Raw genomic sequence first — 21,596 nt, 5'->3', positions numbered from 1 at the left:
AACTCACTGACAATTAGAAAGGGCTTTAGTCAACCACACATTAACATGCACCTTTACCTTCCATTGTCTTCTAATCACGCAAAAAAATAATTTAGGCTAATCTGTGTTGTAGTAATGTCCCAGATGTCTGGGCTAAAAAGCATAACCCGGGCAGTTATGCAGAATTACAGTTCTGAAAGGGTGAGATGCCCTTCCCCAGGGTGTGTGGGAAGAAGGAGCCCTTCCATTCACAACATATATGGTGCTCAGCTCAGCCAGGAGGAGAGGCAGCATGTGGGAAGAGGAGTTGCAGGGCTGAATATTTGATGAAACGTTGTAGGGGTGAGGAAAGATGAATGCTTGCAGAGACTGGTGGGGCTGTGCATCCCTGAGGGCTTTGCCCAGTTGCTTAAATATAAATGAACCTTTCAATCTGTCTTCGATGAGCTCAAAACTGACTCCGTGAAATCTGTAGGTAGCACCACGCATCAGCTACTGCATTATTTGTATACTGATGCTATGGCTCATATGGTCCTCTGCTTACAAGAGAAAATGTTAAGGGAGAGACCTGAGGAGGACAGCATGGCTTATCTGGGGAGATGTTTATCTATCCCTTTAGCACACTATGTATCATTTTCCAGTCTATGAGATTTCTCACTATAGATCTATGCTAAAATGCACAGAAGAGTTACTAGAGCTGAAGTTCCCTTACTGTTTGAAAATACCGCAATTACTTGGCTGCTCCCCCTGGAGTGCTGCACGTTTCTTCAAAAAGCTTCTACATTGAATGTGCCTTTGTCTGGCAGTGCTGCACAACCATGGATACAATTTTGTTTTGCTTCCTCTCCACATACCACCATGTCTCTGTAGACTTGCACTGACACTCCTTCCCCTCTCAGAATATGTTGACATCTTGATGTCTTCTCCACAGATTCGCACTGACACAGTGTTAGGGACTTTGTGATGACACCGCAGCCCATGTTAGTGAATGGTGAATGGTGAAATAGCCCTGTCACAAGCTATATTATGAAATATCAAAACTGTTTAAAAGTGTAGTTTTCCACAAGAAAAAAAAAAAAAAAGAAAAAAAAGGAAAAAAAAATCTTTTGGGCCTTGAGCTTACCGTAAGGACTGATCTGCTCAGTTATCTACAAACAGGGATGCTTAATAGAGCACTGTGACCTTTGACAAATGTAAAAAAGAACCTAATGCCATAAGTTATCAAAAATCACAGTAAGTAGATGATATTCTTGACTTGTAACAACACCTTGTAACATTTGCCTGATACGGGTACTTTAAAGCTCTGCATCTGGTACCAAATGTTTTTTTCTTTATGAGAAACACAGTTGCTGAACTTGAACTGGCAAAAATCTATTTTGTTTTTGTTTGGGCTTTTCCCTCCTTGGTTATGAGTATTCTTCATGCTAAATGCAGAACTGGATGTTCCTTTCAGAAATGGTGTCATAATCACTCCAGTGCACCCAGTTAATTTCTTCTGAAAACAACTCCAAAGTACGCTATTAATTTCTGCTGAAAATGACTTCAATGCTCGACAGGGTTTTGACAGTTTATTAATGAAGGCCTCCCTATGTATGGACCCAATTGGTTTCTCTGTTTTTCAGACAGTTATGAGAATCTAAAACAGGTCAGGTGAAGGTGAGTGAGGTTGTCCAGGCTTTGCCTCTTCATTCCTCTTTTTAACCATTAAAGACTCCTACCAGCTCCATGCAACAGTGAGGAAAACAATAGCTTCAGAAGAGGTGCAGCTGTTAAAGAGAATTTTTTCTGCTACTATTTGGGACTGTCATTGGATCTGGGATGAGATAATTTGGACAAGTCAACAAGTTAAGACAAATAGTTTTAATTTTTTTGTTTGTTTATGAAAAGAAAAATATCACATTTGCTTAAGAATGTTGGAGAGGTGATTTTTGTTCCTTAATCCAAAAAGTGATTAATAGTAGGGCAGGCAGACGTGCAGTTGGAATTTGACCACACAGGACAGAGTTCACAAGACAAATTCAACCCTAGTTTAAGTGCTACATGGTCTAATGAGCCTCAGTATCTAGTTATTTTCTCAAATGTCTGCCTTGCAGACACCTCAGAGCTGGAATCGGAAAATCCAGCTGTGTTCTTGCTGCTTCTCACAACACAGCATAATTAGAACGTGCTGATAACTTTGTTGATGCATGAGAGATAAAAATCCATTCTACCTCATGCTGTTGGTAAAACCATGGTTTCATCAGGAAAGAGAGCAGATACGAATTAAAAACAAACTGAAGAAGACAGTATCATTTTCACCAGCACACTTCTGTGACATCACCACCATCAGTGTGTGTTGTACACCGTTGCTTTGCTCTTGGCATGGCATTAATCTCAGCTGTGAGTCAGGGCTGCATGCTGCTTGGCACTGCAGAGAACTCCATCCTTGGAAATCCTCACGTCAAGAAGCTGCCTACCTAACGGCTCCCATTGCAGAGCTCTCCACAAAGAGCTTCTGCTCCTCCACACTCATATCTCTAGAGAAATGTCGTGTCCCCTACTTGGTTTTTTTTCATGGGTAGAGAACATGACATGTAGCCAAGTTTTCCATGCTAAGAATTTCATGTTACATATTGTTGAAGATGACTGAAATAAGTTATGTACACATCAAAATGAGTGAACTTTTACCTCTTCTATTGCAAGCTATCCGTGACATCCTTGGAAATCATTGACTTCTTCGCTATTGACATTGGTGGGGGAAGGGGAAAAAGGTTCATCTTGCAGGAAATGCTGACTCAGAGATTTCTCAAGAAAATCTACTTTCTTAGCTGAAGAAGAAAGATTCATTATTTGCTCATCTCAGTGAAATCTAATTGTGATATTTATATTCTGTATTAATTTGATTCAGTAAAGATCTTCAACGTAGGCAAAGAAGCCAATCGTAATAATTTGTTCTGAAGCTTTTATTACTATTGTGTTTTGAATGCAGGTATTAAAACAGCAGTGGAGCAGCAGATGCTATACCTTGCATATTGCTAAAGATGCTACCTATGCAGTTCCTAAAAACACAAGCCCTTCTAATGGGAAGAAGCAGAAAAACTCCCAATGACTTCAGTTGGGTATAGAGTGGCAAATAGAGTGGTATTTTCTGAGGAATGGTTTACTGTAGCTTTGACTTCTCTTTTGTACTTTATAAAATACAGTTATATTCCATATATAAAAGTGTCTGCTTTGCATTAAAAGCAAGTTTTCTTTTTAAGTAAGTTGAATAAACCTCCTTAAATAGATGAGACTTGGTACCGGGAGCTGTGACTTAGTGTATATTTTTTTTAACATTTTCAAATGCTTATTACAATTCCTACTTATTTTATAGCAATATCACACAATAAACATTTCTTTTCTGATTAAGGGATTGAAAGAGAACTGAATTATAAACAGTATTAATATAAAAGGGAATTTCTATCCGGTGCTCTGTAGGCCTGAGTTTATTTGACCTTAAACAATCAGTCAGAAGAAGTCACATCAGCTGCAGTACACATTCCACATTACGGAGGAATTAAATTAAGCAGCTTTAATATCTGTGAAATGGCACAGGACTGAAAGAGAATCGTTTCAATTTATGGAATTTGTATCTGATTTACTAGTGCATGTCTAGCAATTCCAGAGTCACCAATTGCTTTAAGACCACCTCCAAAGTGTTTTTATCACTTACAGTAAATGTGCTAACATCGTGTTTTAATTAAACATTTAAAGTGCATCAAACAAATTTATCGATGCTGCCAGAAGAGGCAAAATGGAAGGCAAAAAAAGAAGGAATTCTGCTATTTGCAAAATGCCCTGGTGTACGCATGATTGTGAGACCCCGGTAAGGCTGCTCTCACACATTCCAGCTAATATCTATAAATTAACAACTGCTTCCCCTCCCCTCCAGTCCCTCCTTTTCCATCCCCAACCCCCAAATCATACTTTGTGCATAAAAACATGGCAAGAGCTTGTTGAAAGCCATTCAGCTATAATATCCAACGGTTGTGAACACTGCATTTATTTTTGCTCCTTGAATGCAAGCCTGATATTGAAATGATATAAAAGTCCCAGCAGCGCTTTATATTGATGTTGGCATTAAAAATGCTTTTTCTGTTAGTGAGAGAGAAGTTTCCCCCTTAAAAAAATAAAAGCCAATACCAGGCCTATCAAAACTTTATCATCCTGTTACCACTTGGGCACGGTATTAAATATTCAGAACTGGAGCTGGTTTTCATTAAAAATCCTTTTTCCTTCTGCACTGGGGATCGCAGACCCGCGACGGGTCCAGAATTCCTATAATCCTTTAAAAAAGGGGAAAAGTAGGCATGGCATTGCCATCACCTGCAAAGACACGCTTGGATTTCAGCCCCAAGCTCGCAGGACTGATACGAGGTGGCAGGGGCAGAGGTTGGCCTGGGAGCACCGCTGGCCTCAGCACCTCCTCCAGTCCTGCTCATTGCTGCAGGATTGAGGACCTCGGGGAACGTGGCCCAACGGTTCAGTGTGCAGAGGCAATCTGCAGAGGGCTATGTGATGATTTATGCTATATGGCACCAAAACTACGGGCATAGTTGTTTTTTTGTTTTTTTTTTTTGTGTACATAATATAGCTTGGGTTTCCTTAGGAGGGAAGAGTATTTTGTCTTCCTGAGTAATCATTTGTTTTAGAGACTGATGATGATGGCAGGTTCTCTTTCTTACCTATCTGTTCCTACATATATCTGTTGTTGTAGTTAGCTGTACTCTCATATGCAGTGGGTCATAATATGAACAGAAAGCATATTTCTGTACCAAACAGACGCATGCAAGCTGGTGCCTAGAGATAGGTGTCTAAACAATTCTTGTTAAGGTCAGTTGCCTGCTAACAAGCTGATATACAAATGTAAAGTGCATTTCATTTATGCTGTGTTATATTACATATCATCTTCAATTGAATTTCTCCATTTGTTCAAACCCAATAACTATAAACATCACATGGCTGGAGAGGAAACAAGCAAGGAGCCCAATAGCTGCTGCATCTGCCAGGAAACTGGCAAGGCAGAACTCGGAATGCTATGCCACAACTGAAAATGGCTATTGCTAGGTGACTTTTATTCAGAAAAAAAATAAATGAGGATGAACTAATGTTATCTCTAGGGATCAGAATCCTTATTTTTGCAGGCTATTCAGTCACAGACTACATGAAAGACACTGTGGTGTCCAACATAGTCAGACAAGTATCTTAATGGTGATAATTCACTGATGTGAGAACCACCACTAGCTATTCATCCTCTGCGATCTCCTGTCCTGTACCGACTCACCCCAGTTTGCAGGAGACAATCCTGACACGGGGTGTTTCATGGTTACCTCGTGGTCCACGTCTATTTTTGTATCTGTTGTCTCCTGCTTTATACTTAGCTCTTCTGATGTTCTAGAATTTGGTATAATGGAGCCCAATCAATGATGTGAGCTACTGAGCAAGTAACACAGTGTGAATATGAGGAAATAATTGTGTCTTTCAGCAGGAAGGTGGAGACATTTTTCTAGAGAAAAGGAATAAAGGCCTCAGAAGAAGGGTGCAGCATTTCTCTTCACATCGCTTTATCTTGGATGATTTACCATTGTGTTCTAGGGGAGTGATTTTCAAAAAGAATGAATTTTGCATTAAATCCCAAGTATGGTTGCTGCAGAAGAGAAGATATTTGCCTATTCAGATGATGAGCTGGATGCATAAGTGATCGCATCAATGGGTAATGTGCACATTCACTCATAAGAAAAAATTTGCATGCCCTATAAAGACCTAAAAGTTGAACATCTGGCCTTTTCTGTGGCACCTCAATTTTGCATCAATGTCTTCTATTCCTTGAAAGGTTTATTCCTAAAACCGTCAGATCATCACAGTCTTGATACAACATTCACTGCATACTGTCGGCAAATGAGCCAAGCTCAGCTGTGGTGGAATGACTAATTGCTTTGCATTAGAGATGTTATGTTCACCAGGAAGTCCTTGAGTTGTACATGGCTGGACATGCATGGCAGAAACACTGGTGCTGTTCTTCTGCCATGCACAAGGGACTGAGGACAGACCACTTTGTTATAATGGAAAAGTTATAATGGAAAAGTCATTCATCTTCTAAAGCATCACACTCTTTTCTTCTATCTACCTCTTTGATTTTGAAAAACTATATAATTATTATCAGTGTGAACCATGAGAAAAGCCTTTGACCCAGCCTGTGAAGAAGGGTTGGAACTTCATGATCCTTGAGGTCCCTTCCAACCCAAGCCATTCTCTGATTGTATGTTTCTATGAAAAGTATGCCCGAAGTGGTACAAAGTAAAATATCTTTCCTCTCAGCTTTTCCCTGCCTGTACACCCAACTGAAGTCCCATCCCTCTGGTCTGGATTCTGGGAAAGCCCAAGGCTGTGTCTGTCCATAACACTAAATATTTTGATATTATTTTTCTGTGCTATTGCCTTGCAAGCATGAAGTGAAAATTGCACCTAACCAGAAAGACTGGTGGACCAGGCACTTCTCTTGTGTCTGCTGCTACCTGGCTGCTGATGCAGATCGTTGGTTTGCTGTGGGCGTTCACTCCTCGGAGCGAATCTTCCACATCTCATTGTCTTTATTTTTGTAATTTTGTCCTTGCCCCGACCACTCCAAATCCAGTTTGGGTTTGGACTGCGCAGCTCTGATTATGAGTCACAGCAATATTCTCACACATCCCAGTATATTAGTTAGGGGACCTGTGAAACAGCAGTAGGACAGAAAGTTATTAGTTGAAATTCCCAAATGAAGGCGCAAATGCTGAGGAACTCGCTCTGCTTTTATTTGCCCCAGCTGAGGCAGAAATCTTGTGCAGCATGAATAAATTGTTACCTACTAGCTAAGAGACGGGAGTTATTTGCTGGGTTACAGCCATCAGACTTACACTCTGGGTGCAACCTAAGGGGCTCTCCGCTTTCGGACATCCAGCCCAGTTTTGCAAGACTGCAACTTAGGAAATTAAATCATATCAATCTTGAATCAGTTTTTCTCTGGAAGTCAGGACCCAAGCACACGGAGATCCCTCGGATGAGTTTTGATTGCAGGATGAGTGGTGGGCTTAAAATTAAAATTACAAAGAAGCCAGTGCTTCTGATGGCTTCTAGCCCTGCCAGCTGCTGGCAGATGCTAAATAAGGAGGGTCCAGGTGCTGCTAGAAGCAAGTGATGGGGAAGATAACAAGGGGGGTTACAGCCATTCCCTCCCATACAGAGAAGGCACTCTACATGCTTGTACTTCTGACCCCGAGATCAAGTTCCAGATAACCATGTATGTAAAGCTCTGTTATCTTTCAGAGAAACCACAAGAAGCCTAAAACTGTACTCTTTTTTTTTTTTTTTTTTTTTTTTCCATGAGGAAATCCTGTAGCAGCACTGCTCTGGCACCGTGACTGCAGCTCTGCTACACCTCTGCTGCAATAGGTGCTGCAGGAGTGCACACCAGCATCAGAAATGAGAGGGCAGAACCTCAGGAGCTGTCAACTCCACCGATCTAACAACAGTTTGCCCAGCTGAGGGCTGGCAGGCAGTGTTTGCTCATCTGCCTTAGCCATGGAAAACGAGGAGGTTAAAAATTAATCTTTGCAGCTGGCAACTGCTGCAGGGAGCTAACACAGCGGGGCAGAGTTTTCACCAATACCAGGAATGTTATGCAGCTTTGGAGTGCCCAAACAGCAGGGCTCACGTGTAGTAGCTTGACCCAGACTGAAGGCACTGTGTGACCTGTGCAGAGCTAAGTGCGCTTTTTTGCGCTGACCTGCAGTGCACCTTTTGCACTGACCTGTTTAATTTTGGTGATAGGAAGATGTTGGCGTCCTGTGACAGTGCGCTTCCATCTGCAGAATGGAAAACTGTGCTATGATGTGTATCTTTCCTTTGAATCTGCAGGATTAGAAGTACTAGTAGCAGGCTATTTGAGTGGTGCGGGTAACTACAAAACCTTATGGTATATCACCCCTCTTATTAGTGCTTCTCTGTGCTTTCCTTTGGCTCATCAGTTGCAAAAGGACACAGCCACGTGCTGCTGGAATAGGCTTGAAGCTGAACCTTGAATTTCAGGTAGATTAAAAAAAGACAATCGCTGCTGGAGGAGACTGCAGGAGATGGAATCTAAACCTGCTGGAGCCAAACTGACACCAAAAAGAGCCAGCCTGCCACTGCTGTAAGTAGTGTAGCAGTTGCCTGAACAGCTATAAAAGTGCAAATCCAAAGAGGGGGCAGGAAAGAATAAAGAGAGAACTGCCCTCCCCGTCTCCTGCTCTGCAGGGAATAACACGAGCTACACTACAGCAGCAAATGCTCCAAAGGGAGAGGAAAGAGCTGCAGCAGAAATCTCTGTGCAAACCACAGGGAAACAATTCTGTGTCTCCAGTTCTCTCTGTCTCATTCCAGTGCTGCGCAAATAAATAAGCTCCACGATTGCTGAAGACCTCGTGCAAACGCGCTTGCACTCTACACTCCTGGGGCACAGGCAATGGCGTGAGCAAAGCTGGTTGTGAGAGCTGAAAAAAATAAAGCAGATATTGTCGCCTATCACCTCGTGTCCTTTAGATTAAGTCAACATCATTAGATAAATTCTTCCTGCAAGATGGTTCTGCAGAAGGATTCAAGTGCATACCTGTCCTGCTCAAAGTACTAACGCTGCTCCGGCTCTGGAAGTAAGTGCCTTTTGAAGGCAGTTCAGAGCCCCCGTGCAGCTGCCTGCTTTATAGCTCGTAGCTGCATGTCACCTTTGAAGGCTGGGGATGGCAGTGGCAGAGCAGTGCCTCCCAGCCGGGGGAAGCAGGCAGTCGGCACAATTCATCCCTCGCAATTAAGGGAGAAAAGCAGAAGCTGGGGAAAATTCAAGCAGTGTGTTTTAGTAAAGGACTGCTCCCTTACCTCAGTGAATTACCAGTGCCACTCACAGGGACGTGCAGGACCGATTCAAAGCACAGAAGGTAACAAGCGCACGTGAAACCGGCATGAATTAACCTGTAGAAGACTGAGTTTATTGCTCTTCATCATTTACACACATCCTTCTAAAGAAAACATGATGAAAACCTTTGTGTAAATTACCAAGCCAAATGCTTGTTCTTCTGTTCTGGGCTCAGAGGGCAAACCTCCCAGAGCAGAAATACCATCTTGTGATAAAATGACTAATACATGACTAAAGCCGTTTTCCATTGTGCAGGCGGAGCTCTGGGGATCAACTGTTTTCCATGGTGGATCCCTCAGACAGTGAATTCCTCTGGTGGTTGGTATGATATTCATGGCCAGGGCTCTTAGTCACCTCCAGGGAGCTGAAATAGGATGCCACTCTGGTTGCTGTTATTAATCTTGACTGCAGGTGTGAAAATTAATTTCATGGGTATTTTTATCATTTCCTTTATGTTAAGGATTAGCGTTTCCCAATGACCCAGAGACTCCGGATGGAGGCAAATGCAAAGTGGTTTGCCCAGCCCCACCACAATGGTGAGCTAATGCTGGGGAGCAGGAGGGGAACGGGGCATGAAACTTTCCATTCCCGCTTGGTGTGGACAGTGAATGCCACTGAACGATGTCACATGTCATCACAACATGCACTTCTCTGCACCGAGACTCTATAAAGCAATCCTGGAAAATGCAGGTTGTTCTCAGTTTTGTGGGAGAATAACACTTTTGCCAATAGTGGGAGAAAAAAGGCAAAGTTAAATGTATCAAACCAAATCAAATGTAGCTGCTTAGAAAGCTACAGCTCCTATTTGCTGGCACCCAGGTGTTTTCACACGGATTTTCTGACAGATGCTGCTAGATCTCCAGAGTCAAGAAGACAGCTTCAGCCACTGGGCTTCCAACATGGAGACCAGAGCTGGGGGCCAGGCACAGGAATGGGAATGGGAATGTGAGAGCAGAGCTCACCTGGTGGAGAGGGCCGGGGGTGGGAGCAGCTGAAGCCATGGCAGGGGGAGAAATACACTGTCCCCAGCTCTGCCCAGGATTAAGCCCTGGCTGCTGGCAGCGATGCTGGCTCCAGAACTGTCTCGTTTTCATTGACACCTCCTCCTGCCAAAACCCAGTGAGTAATGCTCAGGAGATAAGCAGGTTAGGCCAGATTCAGCATGATAATTGAAAGTTGGAGGTAATGTGAGATCCTTATGTGCTCCTGTTGGCACAGCTCCTCTCTGCCATAAGAGAGGAGCCAAGAGCCTTGTGGTGCTGAAGACCCCATCGCTTACCCCACGCATTTCTATGCTTTACTCACATGGGATAAGTCCAGTGCATAGCACTCAGCCCACCACGTCAACTAATAACGAATCTGTGCCATCTCGGGCTTTAAGACATTAAATCACAGCTTTGCTTAAAAGTTACTGAAGTCAATCACTCTTAATAATAGCCGTCTCACCCTTCACAGTCACACATCAAAACATCACCTCCGTATCGTGCCCCCCTCGCCACTCACTGGTAGTCAGCTTTGAGGAAGAGAGAGCACATAAAATTCACATATTATTTCACGCTGCCACTGCTCCTTGCTGCTGAAACAACTCAATGCAGAGCAGAAGGGAGAGAAGCAGCAAGGATTTTTTGGAGCTAAAATAGATAGAAATGCCTCGTGTGTATCACAGGGCTTTGCTGGGACAGCTCGGTGATGTGATATTGATGTAATTTTTTTCTTCTCCTCCTTTAACTAATTGTACTTTTCTGCAGTGTTCAACCTGTGCACCAGATTTTACCAGATTACCTCTCTTTGCTCACTTCAGCTAATTTGAGAACAAACACATTATATAACGCAACATCATCATCCCAGTTATAAATGACAAATTCCACCATAAAGCCTGATAAAAATCTTTATTGCAATTTCACTTTTTATATCTTTTAGACAAATAGGTTTTTGGCATCAGGGATGTCTGTATTGATTTTTACATCCAGGCTGAGCCATTCATGGAAATGAGTAAAATGGGACATGCATCATAGGGTGAGCACAGCACAAACCTGGTGGCACCAACCTCCAGCCGGAGAGAGAAGTTCCTTCTGGATCATACGAAGTTATTTGGGATATTTTGAGTGTTTCAGAAACACGATAAGCAAGCAGTGGAAAGGATGGATACGGCAACGTGGATGCAAAACTGAAAAGAGAACAGAAAGAGAAAGCAAGTTGCATTAGCAGAGAGAATTCTACATAAAATATACCGGAGTGGCTGGGGAACAGGCAGCAAAGATGTTCAGCTGCAAGTGGAGTCCAATTTGATGCTCAGCATGAGTTTAAAAGGAAGATTTTTTCAGCTTTAAAATAAAAGAGCAGTGGATGGGGCAGCAAGCTGCAGTCACGGGAATGGATTGCCCAGGCACAGAAAAAACGAGAGCACTGAAGGCAGCTCGTTTTGCCGTGGCACACTTAGGGATGTGCTCATTGCACCCAGACAGAACACACGTGTATGTCAGCACCAGGTTTGTGGAGATCCACCAAGTCAGTGGGAATGTGGGGAAGTCAGTGGGGAGTAGACCTCATTCCCTGCTGGCTGATGGCTCTCAGTTTTTGCAGCCCCGGCCCTTTGACACAAACAAATTGCTGCCAGCCAGGACCTGATCCTGCTGCCACTGAAATCAATGGAAGTTTTGTTGTTGGCTTCCACGGGATGAAGGATTCAATCCGACAGTCGATAGGGTTCGGGTGTCCTTTGTCTAAGTAGGGTCATGTTAATACTGGAGGACGGGCCTAAATCATATCCATTATTGGGATTTGCAGCTGAGCATAAAAACAGGATTAAGAGGAAGAGAGAAACAATCCCAACAGTGAGCAGGGAGCCCCGAGTGAGCCCCGACCATCAGCGATCATGGGGCAACGAGGGGGGAAACCCACCAAGGAGGTTCCCCCCTTTCTGCTCCTTCTGCAGGAAACTTTGAGTCGCCGGCTCGTTATTAACAATTAGCAAAGCATGGGCAGAAGCAATTATTGTCACACTCATACAGATATTAATCGATGGCGCTCGTTTGCCGCTGCTTCTGTTCCCTCTTCTCCGACACCACAGCACCACCAGGAAATCGGGTTTCGTCGTACATATGTTGGTGCTCCACTTAATAAAAAAGACACCTATATTTTCAGATAAACTTTGTTAGTAATTCATGAGGTAAGTGACTATTTATGCTAATAGGGGAGAAATACATTCTCGAGCGGAGCGCGTTCCATAAATTTGAATGCAAAATGTTCAATTATGAAGTAAATACAGGTAATGCAAATAGTAAATTACCTCCAATAAAAATATATAAAGAACGTGTCTTCAAAGAGAGTGCGGCTTTTATTTGCATCTGCGAGTTGCTTAAAGAGAAAAGAATTAATAAACGCCAAATTGCTGCCGCGATGATTGAGCTCCGAATGCTCGACCCGCGCTGGCTGCCCGCAATCTCAGCGCTGTTCTGTAGCCCCCATAGAAGGCAGGACTGTTTCCTCAGCAATTTTATCCCCGCCAGATTATCTCGTCTGATTCTATTAATTCTCTCCCATAAATCTGCTAACAGCGATCTGTGATTTACTCACCCTGTTAACTGATCTGAGGACTGTTAAAAGGATTTATCTGGCGCTGCACCTAGGAGCGGGTTGTGCCTTATCACTGTGCTCCGAAGAAGTCTTTCGGAAAGCAATTTGCCCGGTTCCATAGTCAAATTCAGCGGGCACTCTTTAGTTCTGCACCATAAAATCAGACACCGGGCAAACAAAGGGAGCGGTAACTGTTCTTAATGTGTTGTTCTTGATCCGCACCCAAAGCAGAACGCAGCGTGGTCTGAGCTCCTAACCTGGAGCGGGGCAGGAGGTGCGGGGATGTGGGCTGTGCGCTGCCTGGGTCGGTGCTGGGAGAGGGAAAGGGGCTGGGACGTGGCCTGGTGGCAAAACCCGAGCCTGAATGGCTCTAATTGAAATGAAAGTGTGCGATTGTTAGGGGAGAAACGCTGTTAATAGGGGGACTGTAAATGTTTAGACAGCCGTCGTGAATAGCCAAATAATAAAGGAAAATGGCACTACAGTGAGAATTACAGAGGGGAGGGGGAAGAGCGTTGTTGCTTCTGAAGGTTATCCAAAAATTGCTAATAATCCTTTCTCTCTGCTACGCCGTGCCGTTTTGGGGCGGCAGCTCTGCAATAATCACAGCAGAACAATTTTGTACAATAACTCCAGCGCTGCTCTGGAGGTCACAGCTCCGCTTGCACTCACTCACATCGGTGTGAAGGAAGAGGCCCCCCTCAGCTCACCCAAATTTGTGCTCTTTGTCTCAAGTTTACTCAGAAAGCTACTGCTTTGCAAACGGAGCACTCTGAATGCAAACAAACAGTTTGCTGGGGCTGGAGCTGTGTTTCCACAGACATCCATCAAACATGCAAGTGGAACACTGCGAGTGTGCGTTTCAAAAAGCAATAACCTTCACTTTTTATGCCTCTCATAGGTGAGCACGTTAAGTGACATACAGTGCCACGTTCACCTCGCTCTGGGACAAACAAGAGTGGGGAATGGGGCCGTCCTGGGGGGTTTATGCTGTGAGCTGGGAACTTTTGCTGGTTCCAACGGTGTGCAGGAATAGGAAAGCCAACCCGAGTTGCATTCAGTTTGTCACTAATTGCAGTCTCTAAAATAAACCCGGCAGATGTCCGGGTGTCTTTGGGGCTGTGCAGAACTGCGCTCCTGTTGTTTGTGCTGTCAGAGCGTGCTTTAGCTTTGCAGAATCGCCTCTGCGATCCCATCTAGGTGTCGTTATCCTGCTCGCCTCGCAGCGTGCCCTCCCTGCCTTTTGGATGCCGGGAGCAGCACAGCCGCACGGCTTTGTGCCGATAATGGCACGGTCGGGAGATGTTATCTATTCCTGAGCCCACTCTCCCCGTACTATTTCCCAAGCAGAGAATTCTTTGGCTGTTGCAAACGATGCTTTTCACAGTTGGTGAAAAATTACCCAGCAACTCACCCGCACCTACAAAGTCTTATAAATAGCAAACTGCGAGGGGAAGGGGGAAAAGGAGCATCTGAAGTACAACGTTCAAGACGCCGGTTTAATATATGACCAAGTGTCAGAAGTCAGGTTTCTGAGAATTACTTTCCAGATAAACAACTTCACAGCACCGCACTTCATCTTACTTACTAGAGACATCCCATTTATCACGGAATTACAAGGAACTTTAATTTTATCGATATTCCCATAAAATCCAGCCTGGCAGCTCAGGAGGGGCACTGCGGGAGCACCGGGACCGCCGCAGCTCAACCCCCCGCCTACCCCCCCGTCTCTCTCCACCTCCCCCCCCCCCGACGGCCCGGCCCGGCCGACAGCGGAGCGGCTCCGCTCGGCGCTGTGCTGCGGACGAGAGATGGCGCTGTCGGGGTTCGCACGGAACCGCTCCGCCGCCGACCGAGCGCTGCCGCTCTCCGCCCGCACGGCCGCCCCGGCCCCGGCCCCGCGCCCTTCCCCCTCGGAGGGGGCTCCGGGAGAGGGGAGGCGAAAGTCAATGCGGTTTGTTCGCCACGGGGCTGAGTGCTGAGGGAGCGAGGCTTGAAAACTTGCAGGGTTCTTTGCTAACCCGGCGTGGTGTTGGGGGAAGGAAATGGATGCCCCGTGCTCGGGCGTGGGGAACGGCGAGTAACGCGGGGAGCGGCACGGACCCCGCGGGGTTGCACCCACCGCCCCCTCCCTCGGACCGGCACCGCGCTGCCCCGCACAGAACCCCGCCGTGCCCTCCGGTGTCCGCTCCAGGGCAGGGGCAGCTCCGGGGCACCGCGGGGCGGAGCGGAGCGCTCACCCGACGGCAGCGCTCGGCGGGCGCAGTCCCGACGCGACGGAGCGGTCCCCACCCGCAGCCGCTTACCCGGTGCGTCCGGCGGTGGCGGCGGGCAGGAAGGGGTTAAGGCGCGCCCAGCTGACAGTCAGCTGATGGGGCCCTGATTGACAGCTCCCAAAAGTTTCCTTGTTCTATGCTAATATTCGCTGGGAGGGAGCCGCCCATTGGTCCGGCCGCGGAGTCCATTTGCCATTTGCAGGGTGACGTCAGGAGCGCTATAAAACTCTGCAATGCTTTTAAACTCTCCTGCTGGATGAAACCTTTAAAATATTTTTCATCTTCTTGCCGTAGCTGTGGGGTTGAGGGTTTGTTGGTTGTTTTTTTTTTTTTCCTTCCCTCTCCTTTTTTTTTATGATTGTTGTTATTTTGGTTGCGATATATCGACTTTGATTTGATTTTTTTTTTTTTTTTTGTCTTCGGTCTCTTCTCCCTCCTCCTTCCCCCGATGAACCTCTCTCCTCGCTCTGCACTTTGCACGAGAAAGCGCAGAGGAAAGGCACCATGAAGTGTTAAAAATAACAAAACAAAAGCAAAAAAAAAAAAAGAGAGGAAAAAAATTTCCTCGCAACAACACCCGCGAACGCTTCCAGCTGCAGTTTGCGAGAGAGAAAGAGAGAGAAGGGAGGAAAGAGCCGTGCGTGCAGAAGGCGCAGAGCCCCTCGCTCTGATGCAGCAGCGGCAGCGGAGGCTCTGCAGGGGATAACGCGGAGCGGGCGGAGCGCGGCGGCGCGGCGGAGGAACGGACGGACGGGCGGACGGACGGACGGACAGCAAAGCTGGCTCACCCGGCGGCAGCGCAGAGCAGCGCCCTCGCTCCCGGAGCGCACCCTTTCTGGAGGACTGTCAGCAGCAAAAGGATGGCATCAGAACTGGCAATGAGCGGCTCCGACCTGCCCACCAGTCCCCTGGCCATGGAATATGTTAATGACTTCGATCTGATGAAGTTTGAAGTGAAAAAGGAGCCGGTGGAGACCGATCGCATTATCAGCCAGTGCGGCCGCTTGATCGCCGGGGGATCGCTCTCTTCCACCCCGATGAGCACGCCCTGCAGCTCGGTGCCCCCGTCCCCCAGCTTCTCGGCGCCCAGCCCCGGCTCCGGCACCGACCAGAAGACCCACCTGGAAGACTACTACTGGATGACGGGCTACCCGCAGCAGCTCAACCCCGAGGCGCTGGGCTTCAGCCCCGAGGACGCGGTGGAGGCGCTGATCAACAGCAGCCACCACCCGCTGCCCGGCGCCTTCGATGGCTATGCTAGAGGGCAGCAGCTGGCCGCGGCCGCCGGCGGCTCGGTGCCGGCCGAGGAGATGGGCTCGGCGGCCGCCGTGGTGTCGGCGGTGATCGCCGCGGCGGCGGCGCAGGGCGGCGCGCCCCACTACCACCACCACCACCACCACCCGCACCACGGCGGCGGCGGCGGCGGCGGCGGACACCCCCACGGCGCGGCGCCGGGCAGCGCGCCGCCCTCCTCCGCCTCCTCCTCGGCCGCGGGCTCCGGAGGCGGCGGCGGCGGCGGCGGAGGCGCCGGGGGGCTGCACCACCCGCACCACGGAGGAGGAGGCGGCGGCGGCGGCCTGCACTTCGACGACCGCTTCTCCGACGAGCAGCTGGTCACCATGTCGGTGCGGGAGCTGAACCGGCAGCTGCGGGGCGTCAGCAAGGAAGAGGTGATCCGGCTGAAGCAGAAGAGGAGGACCCTCAAAAACAGGGGCTATGCCCAGTCCTGCCGCTTCAAGAGGGTCCAGCAGCGGCACGTCCTGGAGTCGGAGAAGAACCAGCTGCTGCAGCAAGTGGAGCACCTAAAGCAGGAGATCTCCAGGCTGGTCCGGGAGAGGGACGCCTACAAGGAAAAGTACGAGAAGCTGGTCAGCAATGGCTTCCGAGAAAACGGATCCAGCAGCGACAACCCCTCCTCTCCAGAGTTTTTCATGTGAGTTCCCACAGCCTTGCCACCTTACCTAAAAGTTCTCCGTGTGAGTTGTTGTTGGGGGCTTTGCTAGAGCGCCGACCCGCCGTGCCACCTTGTATCACTTTTTGGTTTTCCAACTCAAAACTGCTTTCAGACAAACTCGGGTTTTGGGTTGATTATTTTTTTTTTTTTAAGGTGGGCCGGCTGCGTGTTGGCCAACCTCAAGTTCTACATCAGTTTCTTTTCTGTTTATTATTATTATTATTATTATTATTATTGTGGGGGCTTGCTGTTGTTTTTTTTTTTAAATTTAAAAGACCCAACTCGCCACCAACTCAGTTCTTCATATGAAGCTTGCTCTGAAACCTGCCATCCACATCATATATATATATTTTTAAGTTCATGACTTGTATTTTTTTTCCTTTGAGCTTGCTGTGTCCAAAAGAGTCAGACCATATTGACGTTGTTTCATTATTTTTTTTTGCCATCCTGAGTTCTTCATATGAGATTTGAGCTTTGCGAAAAGAAAAAAAAAAAAATAAAAACAAATGTTAAAAAAAAACAACAAAAACACAAAGCAAAAACCACAAAAAAAAATACAAAAAAAAAAAAAAAAGTGAAATTTTTAGACTCCAGCTTGCTGAGTTCCATCAGTTTTTAGCGTTGTTGTGCGAAACTAGAGGTGTAGCTCAACCTGCCCCAACCAGCCTGCATCAGCCTTCGGTGTGTCCATGTGAGTTTTGGCCTTAATCTGCCAAACGTGAGACTGTAGTCTGCCATTAGAATCCCATCCTCATCTCATGCATTACGCTTGCTATTTTGTCTTAGCAGCAATGAACTGTAACTGTTTCAAAAGACTATGAAAAAGAGACGTTATATTAATAAAAAAAAACAAAAACAAAAAAAAACCCTGCATGCTGGTCATGTACGGTATAATTATTTTTTTTTTCTTTTTTTTTTTCTTTTTTTCCTTTTGCTTGGAAATGGACTTTTGGAGACTATTATGGCATGGCATTCATCCTTTTGTTTTATTGCCTCATCACTTTTTTGGGTTGAAAGCAAAAAAGTGCGACCTTTGATCTTCCTCCTCTTCCTCCTCCCCATTAAAGTTTGCATCTGCTCTAAAACTGCTTTGAGTCACTCAGAACTTCAGACTTCCTTTCCAATGCACTGAAGCATTCCCTCTTAGAAAGACATGCCAGGATGGATGTTGGTAACCCGATGTGGCAAAAAATAAAATAAGTAAATGAATGAATAAAAACACAAAGCGCAGAAAGAACTTTGGGAAGATGCTCAAATGCAAAATTCACATCCCGCTCGGGGGGACATTGAAACCGTGCTGTTGCCTAAAAGCAGTCTAAACCAATTAACTGTAGGTGATCTGCCCCATCTTTTGATTTGATTTATTATTATTATTTTTTTTTTTTTTTTCCTTTTTACATTTGGTCATGGTCAAATGTGGAATGCTCTGGGTTCCTGGTATATAATTTAATTCTACTTTCTGTCATCTGTTAGCCCAGTTAAAATGTATGCTACAGATAAAGGAATGTTATAGATAAATCCGAAAGAGTTAGGTCTGTTTAGATGTAGATTTCTATTATTATTATTATTTTTTTTTTTTAAAGATTGATGCACTAAATTGTTTACTGTCGTGATGTAAAGGGGGGTAGAATTTGCAACGGGACTGTTTTAAAAAGTAGTTTATGCAGCATGTGCTTGCAACTTACCTATAAGTTGGGTATATGTAGTCCTTGCTATACCACTGACTGTATTTGAAAACCAAAGTATTAAAGGGGGGAGGCACCCTTGTTTATATCTATAGGGGTATTTTACATTCAAAATGTATGGATTTTTTTTTTTTTTTTTTCAAAATTGAAGTATTTGGGACTGAATTGCACTAAGATATAACCTGCAAGCATATAATACAAAAGAAAAAAAAAAAGAAAAAAAAAAAAGAAAAAAAAAAAAAAGGACGAACCTGTTTAGAACGCTAATACGATTTATGCAGTTATAAAAGATGGCATTACTGCACAGTTTTAAAATGATGCAGATTTTTTTACAGTTGTATTGTGGTGCAGAACTGGATTTTCTGTAACTTCAAAAAGATTCCGCAGTTTTAAAGGCAATAATCAGTAAATTTTATTTTCAGGGACTGATATCCTGTCTTTTAAAAAAGAAAAATAGAAAAAAAAATGGAAAGTAAATCTTACCACAATAAATATAAAAAAATCTTGTCAGTTACTTTTTTCTTTTACACATTTTGCTGTGCAAAATTGTTTTATATCTTGAGTTACTAACTAACCACGTGTGATGTTCCTATGTGCTTTCCTTTCATTTTTGACTCTATGGTTATATCGAAAGAGAGAATAATCTACAATAATAAACTGCATTTTTTTTTTTTCCCCCCCGATTCTGTGCTCCGTTTCTTAGCACGTAGTGCACAGTCCCCCCTGGCAGAGCAGCGCTGGCGGAGCATTGAGGCTGGTGGAGGAGCTGACCTCGGTGATAGGAAGGAGGGAGATGGGAAAGGATAGCGCTGTGCAGACGCAACGTTGCCACCCGTTAGAAACCAGGTAGATGGGAACCGTGGGCTCCCAGGTGCTGTGCGGACCTCGGTTGGGTGCATCTCTGTGAGGCCCCAGCAGGAGGGCTGCCCCGCCGGCCTGGCACGGCCCTCAGGATTCGGGCTGCTTGGTGACGGGGCGAAGCAAAAGGGAGCACTTTGCATCCTCGTCCCGTCGCATCCCAGCAGAGTTTGCCTGTCTTGGGGATGGCACCTCCTCAGGCTTGGCGTGTCACAGAGCTACGGAGCGTTAGAGCAGAAGCACTTCTTGCCGTTGAGGCCCATGATGCCTCCTTTTACCTTTCTTTGCTTCCCCCCCTGTTCCACACCATTCTTTCGTTCACCTGGTGGTTTTTTTGTTTGTTTGTTTGTTTTGGTTTGGTCATTTTTTTCCATTTTTTGCTACAGGCCTTAGCCCAGAGTGAGCCAAAGGATTCAAAGGGCTTCCTCCAAGTTTTGCAGTCGGCCCCAGCGGTCAACGTGCTGGAAGCACTGCGCTCCCCGAGCCTCTCTGCGCTCAGTTCCTTCTGTCATCCCCATGTCAGGGCATTGAGGCTCCGTGGGCTGCTCAGTCCCCGCTGACTCAGTGCAGCCTTCCCAGGAGCCTGCAAGGAGGCTGTTCCGGGCCTCTCCCACCTTTTGGATGAGGTCTGTGCTAAGGCCTCTCCGAAGAATGCTGCAGCCCCTCTGGGACAATGGCTGTATCTCAAGACCCAGGCTCGGAAACCCAGTGCTGTTTTAATTTTTTCCCCTTTTTATCCCCCCTCTTCCTACTGTTGGGTCTTCCCAGCTTTACCACCAAAACAGAAGCAGCTATTAGGCTCCTGCCCCGTGCAGCCTTGAGCCCCCCGAGCTGTGGGTCTCCCCTGCCATGGGTCAGACCAATGCCACCACCACCACGGTCCCCGGCAGTGATGCTGCACTGCGCCCCTCCCCAGCGCCCTTTGGCATCTGACCTTCTGTTGCACTGGGGTTTGAGTAATGGTTCAAGCTCCAGACTCTGGTTAATTGGAGTTCCACTTTCTGGTTAATGTGTAAGCTCTGGGTAAACTGGTTGCTATTGGCTGATCGGAGAATTATCTCCTCTCATAAAGACAGGGGTTCTTTATTTATTTTTTAGTTCTTCTCCCACCTCACCGGGCTGAACCTGTACTGATGCACAGATTTGTTCGCAGGGGTGCTCAGCTCCTCAAAGGGCTCCTAGAGGGCTCTGCATGGGGATGAGGTGAAGGCAGTGCAACCCTGAGGCCCTGCGTGGGACCACTTCTGGTCCTTGTGCTGCTGCTGGACCGGCTTAGGGCAGGGTTAGGGTGTGAGTTAGGTGAGAGTCAGAGAGCAGTTCGAAAAGCGATAAGAGAAATCCTTCCTAGAAATAGACTGAGTGCAAAAGGGAAAATTCCTATCGCACACCCAAGCTGAGGGGAAAGAGCTTTGCATCTCTCCCAGTTTTGCATATGCATTGCAATCTTTCTTTACGAATAGGAAATAGCGCAGCCTTCGCTGGACTGCATGTGAGTTTCAGCCCAAAACACACCAACTTCCCAACGGAAGGAGAAAAACAACCAGAAGCTCACAGCGCTGCTGCTAACACCAAGCTCTGTCAGTTGGAGCTCTATCAGTCATGACAGGGGAGCACCCACCTTTGCTGCAGGACTGCTTGCCGAGGATTCACGGAGCTGCTCCGCTCTGAACAACACTCATTAATCAATGAATCACCCCTGGTCAGGCTCCGGCCGCCCTCCTGCCCCCTTCGGGGTGCAGCAGTGGGGCAGCTGGGTGCTGCCGTGCCGCAGGGTCCGCTGCCATCACAGCGCTGCCCCATCTCGCAGCTCTGCGATGTGTCCCCATTCAGTAACCGCGCTACAAAGAACTTCCATGTGACCGCTGCCGGGAGATGCCTGCAGCCCCGTGCTGGCCGTGAGCACAGCACACCTCCCTCCTCCCCACCCTACTACATCCTCCACCTTTATTTTAATTTTTTTTCCTAAAACAAAGCGAACACCTCTTCCCCGAGCGTCCCTGCGCTTGTGCCTCAGCATTTTCCCTGCCTGAAAAATAGCAGCATTCCGGAGCGCATCCAAAAGAAGGGAGGGAGTTCTGCAAGCCCCTCACCACTTCCCTTTGTCAGAAGGTCCTCTTTGCCCTTTTTAGAGCTCGAGAATGTGTGTGCTGAATCAGAACGCCACGCAGCACTACCCCCTGCGAAACGTGGCAGCAGATTTGAAGCGCGCAAAGCTCACTTTCCCAGCTCCTCTCCTTTCGGAGAGCCTCAGCGCAGCTGTTTCCCTCTGCTCAGCGTGTAGGAAGTTCTCGATCGAGAATCATTCATAATTTTAATACCAATTT

General features: G+C 46.6%; 1 protein-coding gene and 1 long non-coding RNA gene across 9 annotated transcripts in view; one reads left to right on the top strand and one right to left on the bottom strand.

The window, feature by feature from the left end:
* Positions 1-2,903: 2,903 nt before the first annotated feature.
* On the bottom strand, positions 2,904-14,239 carry LOC146543498 (uncharacterized). 3 transcript variants are annotated; one of them, XR_014886223.1, is made up of 4 exons: positions 10,957-14,239; positions 8,887-8,979; positions 7,787-8,507; positions 2,904-6,708 (listed from the first exon to the last, which is right to left on the bottom strand). It is a non-coding gene; the product is annotated as an uncharacterized LOC146543498 (long non-coding RNA). The 3 variants fall into 3 exon arrangements; XR_014886224.1 differs by lacking the exon at positions 7,787-8,507 and having other exon boundaries at positions 10,957-14,238; XR_014886222.1 differs by lacking the exon at positions 2,904-6,708 and having other exon boundaries at positions 6,771-8,507; positions 10,957-14,238.
* A 62-nt stretch (positions 14,240-14,301) lies between these two features.
* The window catches only part of MAF (MAF bZIP transcription factor), a 159,841-nt gene continuing 152,546 nt past the window's right edge, over positions 14,302-21,596 (top strand). For 4 of the 6 annotated variants that reach the window (XR_014886221.1, XR_014886220.1, XM_085235310.1 and 1 more), the window contains exon 1: positions 14,302-16,708. Coding sequence is in view for 4 of the 6 variants with exons in the window: in XM_085235310.1 (XP_085091436.1) it covers positions 15,636-16,708 (1,073 nt within the window). In the remaining 2 variants the exon portion in view is untranslated. Of the gene's footprint in view, positions 16,709-19,117; positions 19,140-21,596 lie in introns of those variants that run through there. The other 2 variants (XM_085235312.1, XM_010718071.3) reach the window with 2 other exon arrangements.

This window comes from Meleagris gallopavo, chromosome 13, assembly GCF_905368555.1.
Source record: "Meleagris gallopavo chromosome 13, MGAL_WU_HG_1.1, whole genome shotgun sequence".
Classification (NCBI taxonomy): domain Eukaryota; kingdom Metazoa; phylum Chordata; class Aves; order Galliformes; family Phasianidae; genus Meleagris; species Meleagris gallopavo.
The sequence above is the reverse complement of the archived record's forward strand: the minus strand, read 5'-3'. Positions and strand labels throughout refer to the sequence as shown.